The 8,746-nt window shown below is 35.4% G+C and overlaps 1 protein-coding gene across 1 annotated transcript; it reads left to right on the top strand.

Annotated features, from left to right (window-relative positions):
- Positions 1–1,692: 1,692 nt before the first annotated feature.
- Positions 1,693–7,005, top strand: LOC100373840 (uncharacterized). The gene is made up of 12 exons (XM_085500639.1): positions 1,693–2,085; positions 2,240–2,355; positions 2,894–3,038; positions 3,229–3,348; positions 3,475–3,667; positions 4,009–4,187; positions 4,748–5,002; positions 5,101–5,476; positions 5,611–5,880; positions 5,988–6,242; positions 6,338–6,469; positions 6,656–7,005. The coding sequence occupies exons 1-12, from the start codon at positions 1,693–1,695 to the stop codon at positions 7,003–7,005; spliced, it is 2,784 nt and encodes a 927-aa protein (XP_085356765.1).
- The last annotated feature ends 1,741 nt before the right edge of the window (positions 7,006–8,746 follow it).

Raw genomic sequence — 8,746 nt, forward strand, 5'->3', positions numbered from 1 at the left:
CTCCAGGGTTCCAGGCTTCACAAATTGGAACGCCATCCAATACATTTGTGGGTTTTCACGTCTAACTGTCAACTTTTGTCGGTAACAAATTTGATTTGGGGTAGACACTTTTATACCAACAACACCAACAACAAAAAACAAGTATGGGAGGTCGTTGTATTTTCATCTATTTTCTATATTTGTATTGAAACCATCCATCGTTGTAACAAATACAAATGTCATGCCAAGCCCATATACTGTGCACCAAACGTTACTTAAAAACTCATAATATCCGCAGCCATATGCTAAGCTGCATCAAGTGAACCCCAATCTGATTAAAATCTGATGTAGGTATGAGGCTCCAATTTTTATTATTATTATTATTATTATTATTATTATTATTATTATTATTATTATTATTTTATAACCCTTTATATTATATTTATTTGTATTTTAGTTTGAATATGTCGTTTTTTTTCTTGCCGTTAATCAGTTCCTAGAAAATCGTGTCCCAGTCGCCTCTAACTACATCTGATTAAAATCCGATGTAGGTATGAGGCTCCTTTTTTATTATTATTATTATTATTATTATTATTATTATTATTATTATTATTATTATTATTATTATTATTATTATTATTATTATATAATCCTTTATATTATATTTATTTGTATTTTAGTTTGGATATGTCGATTTTCTGTTTTTTCTTGCCGTTAATCAGTTCTTAGAAAATCGTGTCCCAGTCGCCTCTAACTACATCTGACTCAATGCCTATACAAATCTCGTACAACGAGATCAGTTTTCAACGAGTTTTGTCGACCAATCATAGTGCGGCTTATAAAAATAGTTGTCTGACTTTGCGCATGCGCCAGACCCATCGTTCCTGGTTATTTCAAGATGGTTGCAAGTAATTTTAGAACCGATGTGAAATCAATAGAGGATTCCGAATTTGAGGTGAGTTTTAGTCACTTTTACAAAAACTTAATTATCTTCTGTGAGCAATCACGATTGATGTATGTAATTCATTTGAGATAATTCGTATTTCCACTTAGATGACCGTGAATTACCACAGGTGAGGCGGCGTTACTCGATCATATCAACGAGTCGCATTCGACGCAATATAAGCCATGCGTGCATGTTGTTTCGACTTTATACTGATACAGTCATCACGATCTAACTATTGCAATATGAGTTAATGTATTACAACCATGTTTTTGTGAGTCTATGATAAACCTATAGCCTTCATGTCAGTATTTTTTGTATTCGTATTTAGCCTTTCGACGACATCCCTAGCTGTGGGTCCATAGCTCTGCTTGTGTCGATCTGATGTTATAATAAACGTACTTGAAATTTGTATGGTATTGTCGACACAGTAGAGCTATGGTGACAGCCATAGAGTACCGTCCATGTTGACGCCGCAATGAAACCATTGCGCAAATAAACGATTAAAAATCATGCAATGTCTTGTGAAAAACGACTCCAAACTAAGGTCGATAGATTGTACATTTATTAAATACTCACCACAGCAAGGATTGAAACTTAATAATTTCAAATAAAGCCCATTCACCCGAGTATTCTTGGACGGTCACGCTAAAACACAGCTTGTCGCCATCTTACACACACTGGACGAGGTCGGTATCACATGATCAATATGACGTCACGTTGTTGTCATTACGTAATGTGGTTAGGGATTCCCCAAGAATGTACACACCATGTCCGGCATTGCGTCAATAACGTGCGTTCATTGCAACCAACCGTTTCAGAAACGCAATAAAGGTTTGAAACGATATGGAGTTGGCACAAATGTTTGTGCCAATTTCACTGTTTATGACATTCTAGTTGAATTGTCCAAGGAACCACAAAATGGTGGTTTTGTTTGCCAAACATGTTACAGTCTAATCTGTAGGTTTGGCAAACTAAGAGAAAAGGCTCAATGTGTTAAAGACGAGCTCCGCGAACGATGTTTTTCTCCCTGTGTTGGATTTAAAAGAAAATCCAGCGAAGAAGAGGCTTCAGGGGCAACGTCTGCCAAACAAGTGGTTTTTCAACTTCCACCAAAAGTTACGGCATCAATGCAACCGGTAGTAGAGAAAACAGACGCAGAGGTATGTATTTCGATAATTCTTTATATAGTTCTAATTTACATTTATCAACCTATATTTAAAGCCATTGTTATTTTCTCATTCAAAATTTTTCATTATGAGGAATATTGCATACTTGGTTCATCTACTAATTTTAATATTATTTGATCATTTACAGAAGTCTACTTTCATAGATGTTGCTATCAATCACATCAAGAAATATAATTATTGGTCTGGAACTAAACATCTTCTGAAAAACAGTCGTAAATTTAGAGATGTTTTTCACCGTTTCTGGTACATGAATCTCGACAGGAAGTTTCGTTTTATTGGAAAAAAAGTCGAATACCGTCCCAAGAAACCACAATTGAAAACATAAAGAAGTTTCAATGGTTTCGCTTTTTAAATGAAACTAGGAAGCACCTGCCAATATTACATGCTGTAATTGAAGGTTCCCTGTCAAACCGATTGTCCGCTGATAAGATTTGTATGTGAGTAATTTAAATAATTATCTAAATATCTTCGAAATCCTGATACAGATATAAAAATATTCGTATTCACGAAAAACATTTCAAATAATGCCTTTTAAAGCCATGAATGTACATACGGTTTTGTAATATTGAATTTATACCTGTCAGGATAAGTGTCAACCTAATGAGCGAATATTATATTATTCTACATGCAATTTTTTTTCAAAACAATCGAATTTGCATAATCATAAGGAAAAATCATAAATAGTAAAATATGTATTTGGATTCCTGATATGTTTTCAAATTCAGTTTGACACAATTCAGATGTACGAATATAGTGACTTTTTATTGATTCTTTTTACCAGTGACGATGATGGAAAGTGTGGCTCCTTAGTTCCCGGCTTAGGTTTTACAATTGGTACCATACTAAACTTGCGAAAACCCAGGAAATTTAATTTTCTACAAAATATTAACGCACTTCAAATGTACCGAAGTGGCTGCAATCAAAAGGTTAGTTGCTAAACTAGTTTTATGTATTAATATTCAGTCATCAAGTTGAGATGTTCCGAATCATTCAACAGTATACAAACTTTTTTATTCGTAATAATACAATATCAATGTTTTTGAGTGTTACGTTGCGAAGTACAGATAGTACGCAATACGAATCAATGAAATTGGGTTCATAACATCTTTTGAGCAGATTTTTAAATGGTTTAACAAGATTGGACTGAGCATTGGGATACATGCCACAAGAAACTCTGTTGACCGTTTACGTAAAGGATTCGATAGTGAAATAATGATCTGGAAACAACATATTCAGGTTTGTGTTTTCGTCTTTTTATAATTATAGTCTTAGTTTCGTATATTAGTGACGCCTGGTTTTGGTGTTACAGTACGCCCCTCTTATCACCAGTAACATCACTCTTATTATCCAAATTTTCTTTAGCATGAACTCTCTGCAAACTGTGACAGCAGTGTGCACACCGACGATAGCGTACATTCTTCCTTGATCTCAGAGTTTGACGAATCGGCAGAGAGCGATCATACCAAATCAACTAACGGATCCGATGAAGACTCTGTTTCAATGAGCCCAGATGGGGCCAGTGATATTGAAGATGACGTAGAAACTTTCGAAAGAGGCATGTTGTATTCATTATATTGCTTCCCTCATAGATATTATTTTTGAATATACGTGACGTGTTTATTTTTGTATAAGTGACCTCAATTATTGCAGGAGACACAATTTTAGGATAATATATATTGTCTAATGCTAGCTAAAACCTAACGACGTCCGTCTGACTTGCGAGTTTCTGAGAAATGTTGTATTTTGTCCAGGCAAGCAACCCCTTACACCGATTTTAGTAAAAGGTATCATTTTAATGCTACTTTTTTTTATTCTGTATGCATTTTCCGATAGATCTGCCCTCTTGCATTTACAGTAATATACATGTATTTCTGCTTCTCTGCTATATTTCTCTAGAACCCGGATACAGTCTGTGCTGGGACAACGTTCAAAAGCTCTCTGAAGCCAGACACCAATCCCAGAAAGTTAAAAATAAAATGATGCTCTGGGCACTGTCATTTGCTACCAAAAACCGTATATCATTTCGCGACTACGATGACATCAGGACCAAAAAAGCAGTCGATATCCCTGTTGCGGTTTTTTTTGCCTTCACAGAGTGATTGGACTCGAGTAAGAACAAGGATGAAAACACTAGTTCAGCGTATTCTTGTGCGCAACTTTGAGTGTTTAAAGGACACACAACTACAATGGCATATATCGCACAAGTACTCTTCTGAGTCACGATTAAAGAGTGAGATTGTAAGTCCCAATATCACATAATATTCACACCCAAAACTAAACTTACTCTATTTAGGTGTTCAGTTGTGTCGCAGTAAAGTTAGTCGTAAAATGATGACAATTAAAATAAATACTTTACACTCATTTCACACTAAATATCGACCTTGACACATTTATAACTATAGTCTAAACTCACGTTAAAGTCTTTAAACCAATATGAAGTGTAACGTTTTGAAATAGGTCAATGGAAATTGACACCGTACTACGGCCGAAATGTACAGTAATATATAACAGTCCAAACGATAAATCGGATGGTTTCTCGGACTATAGCATGATGGAATATGATTTAAATTTCTAACCACGTCCAAGTCATTTGTTATATACTTACTCTGGATATTGATATATTTGCGTTTTTCAGGTTAACCTTGGTGTAATAAAAGCCAACCCTTCCTCCAGCAAAGGTGTGATTGAGATAATGCGACATCTTAGACAGTATGTACCATCACAAAATGGAAAACCCCTCTATAATGTTGTATGTCACGGTGATCAATTATCAATTGAACGTATGGTTGATGCCAAGTTTTCTATGGCATGTAGCCAAGACTATGTCAATCGTCTTGTTGGGCTCGAACCAAGGCCCCAGGAGTTCCACAAAAGGTGCATCACAATGCAGGTAAATACTGGGTAGTTACATGCTCGTAATATAAATATAATGTTATAAATTATGTATGTATGTATGTATGCATGTGTAATTGTTTCTTTTATTTGAAGGACACCATGAACAAACTATTCAGTGAAAGTTCGGCAAGTGCACGTGGGTCTTTATTCCATGTCAAAATTAAGTTTGGTCACCGTGCAGTGAAAAAGAAGGTGATTGATGATGTTAATCACACAGTGGATTTTCTTAACTTTATGACCGAAGGCTATACCTGTCTATTGGCAATGCATTTAAGAAGACTGACCAGCCTACGTGATAAGCCGACTATTCAACCGGACCAGCAGAAAGACTACGTTGAAAAGTTAGCTGAGGAAATATTTTCTTTTATTTGGCCGGATGTAGATGAAGTGCCACTTAGTGATAGTGATCAACAGCCATGCATTGATAATTATGATGATGAAGATGATGATTATTGCGTATGTAAAACAGGTATGTGCATGTATGGTGTTGACTAAACTGAAACCTACAAGTGCATGAATAGTGATCTGTGAAACAATGCAATAGGGAGATAGATTCTACTACTGAACTCAATACAGTATAACAAACCACCCCTTTATTCACAGACCTAGGAGGGACCATGATTGAATGTTCTGCACTCTCACAGTGTAAAAGAGGCAGATGGTTCCCCCTCGATTGTGTTGAATTACAACCTGAATCTGTACCAGATGACGAGTGGTGGTGTATCCCGAACTGTGAACAATCATCAATTTATTGTTTCTGTAAAAAGAAAGAAGATACTGATGATGATAAGTGGATAGGGTGTGACAGGGAGTTCATGTGCCCTAATGGAGAATGGTTTCATATGCGATGTGTTGGTTTGAATCAATGCCCAGGTAAGCTGATAGGCCCATAACTACATATTTTTATAATAATAATAATAATAATAATAATAATAATAATAATAATAATAATAATTTTCTGTTGATAAATTTTCCACTAGATGGTTATTGGTTTTGTTCAGATGACTGTCAAGTTAAAGGGCCTTTATCAAAGCCAGACCAGGACACCGGTGCTGACTACCTCTTCAATTACTCCTGTCATGCATTATGGAGAGGGTTATTCCATATGGCAGAAAGAGATGCAGAACGGGAAAACGATGGTCCCGCAATGATGTCGAATTGGAGAGTTTCAATGTCAGATTTCTGGGAAAATAACCATTATAAATATCTTATAATTGGCCATAGATTGCTAGCATGTAAGTTTATTTTATCGTTTTTTCAGTAACTTTCAAATATGTGATTAAAATTACTGGCGATCCTCACAAGTAAATATATTCAACGTTTACTTCAGGTATAAATGGTTATGTTTCGCCAAGGCAAGGAGAAGAAATGCTTTGGAATAGCACTGCTAACCTGAAAGGAGGAGCTGGGAACAACATACCGCTAGATCTTGTTAACGAGTTTCTAAATAATGACTTTAAACGTAAGTGTACAATTAGGAATGGTGAAAGGTCTTTTTTACTAACTGAATGTATGTTTTTACATCAACCCAACCAATACTTTCGGCATATATGTGTCCGTTGTTTATGTGTGAAAATATCTATTTGTATTTACACCCGTTTGTTATATATGATTAGTAATCAAATGCTTATTTCCATATACATTGCAGAGAACCTAAAGCACTGCGATGGTCGCTACACAAACACCCATGTTGCTAGATGTAGTCAGCTGGTTGGAAGATTGGCCACAGACTTAGAATGTGTTTACATGACCACATTTATGGACGAATATGTTCATAAATCTAAAACTACATCTGCTAACTACAGACGAGACGTCTCCAAATTTGTAAAGGAGTACAAGGACGATGGCATATTTCAACAAATTCCGGGTCGGTATCACGCTGGATTTTCAAACTTTCGAAATAAAGTAGCCATTCACAGTGGTGACAAGTTGGTATCCCGACTGAAATCACACTGTAGAACCCTTGACCTGTTGAAAGAAATCCTTCCACAGGATTAGTTGTTTCCCATGATTGGATTACGGATTGTTACATTGGAACAATAAATATTACTACTTTGTTAGTTTACTGTTGGCTGGGTTACGTTTTCGTTCACCTTATTTTATAGCAAGCAATACCTTCGTTATGATGAAAATATGTTCAACAGCTTTATTTTTTTACCCTAGTGAAACCTAAAAACATCATTATCTAAATTTCTGGTGCCGATTACAAATGAAATAAGTTTTCAAGCAGTCAGTCAGTACAGTCAGTTTATTATTAAATCACATTATGAATTATTGTTCAATTAGCGCGAACAGAGGAAATAATAGTTTTTGTGCGCATCATACTGGGAAATGCTTCAAATAGAATATTGATTTATCATTTTAGTTCATCCTTGATTGTCAAACTTATAAATCTCGCGTACGAGAGGATGACACCAAAAGATGATGAAAATAAATACAACTGAATATAACGATGTTTCATTGCCAAGAAGCATTTATTTTATTACGCATATTAAATATACCACAGGATGAAAAGACAATGTTGTCACAATACTGTGGTACACAATAAACATAACACTATGTGGCCATATTTGCTATCTGTGTGTGAAGATTTAACTCAATAACATAATTCTAACATGCTGAACAACAACCAAAAAATCAAATAAAAAATGGCAATTTGACATTATTTCGACGCCTACCTCTGCGAGTTTAATTGGCCCGACATTGACATTTAAGCTTACAAGCTGTGCAACACTTACAATTGAGGCAAACACAACACTCACATTTCATGTCACATGACTTGTGATGTTTTATCTCGTCAATTATATGAGGATTCATTCCTTTAATAGTGAGGTGTTCCAAAATGTGGACTCGTAGACATGGAATGTTTGAATGTTTAAGTTGTTCACAGAGTGATTTCATATCATCTTCAACGTGTAAAACTGTTCTTGGCAGCGGAAATAAATGTGCCTCCGCTGGATCACCATTTCGCCCAGCACGACCTACTTCCTGCCAGTATTCAACTATGCTGTTACTACATCCCCAATGAAAAACTATATTTAAATATGGGATGTTCACCCCCATCCCAAACGCCACAGTGCAAATTATACATCTTAAAACATTATCCTGCGAGAAACGTGAAACAACTCTCTCCTGGTCTGTGCTAGCCAATGCCCCGTGATAAACTTCCAAAATTCGGTTTTGTATAACTTTGCTTCCATCTCCATAAGCAGCATTTCCCAGGTAGGCCATAAAATTAGCAAATACTTTGCCACACTGAGTGATGGTTCTGCAAGAAAAAAGTCGAAAAGTCAGTAATTTACTAAATTGTTATTATATTATATTATATTATACATTAGATCTACATTTAAACGTTCTCGTGTTTGTAAACTTTCAAAAAACAATCAACTACCTGTTTATTGTTATTATACACATGTATAAAAATGATATACCTGACATAAATGATGGCTTTCCGTGCTTTGATGCCGTCACTTTTGAGTTCCCTTAGATACCAAGCCATCTCTTCAGTAATGGACAATGAGCCAAACTTGTAGTAGAGACTAATGTTAGGCCTAAATAATTCAATAATTAATTTAACAATTAACTCTGTGTAAATCAGTCAGATTGGTAATAATATCACACATCTTTAATTACACGATATTAGAAAATACGTAGGTAAAGTCCAACATTGAAACGAAATTAAGACGATTATCTTATGTACGTATAATGGTTAATTTACCTGTCGGGCACTTTGGAAACA

The sequence above is a fragment of the Saccoglossus kowalevskii genome, chromosome 6 (genome assembly GCF_978046115.1).
Source record: "Saccoglossus kowalevskii chromosome 6, keSacKowa6.1, whole genome shotgun sequence".
Lineage (NCBI taxonomy): Eukaryota > Metazoa > Hemichordata > Enteropneusta > Harrimaniidae > Saccoglossus > Saccoglossus kowalevskii.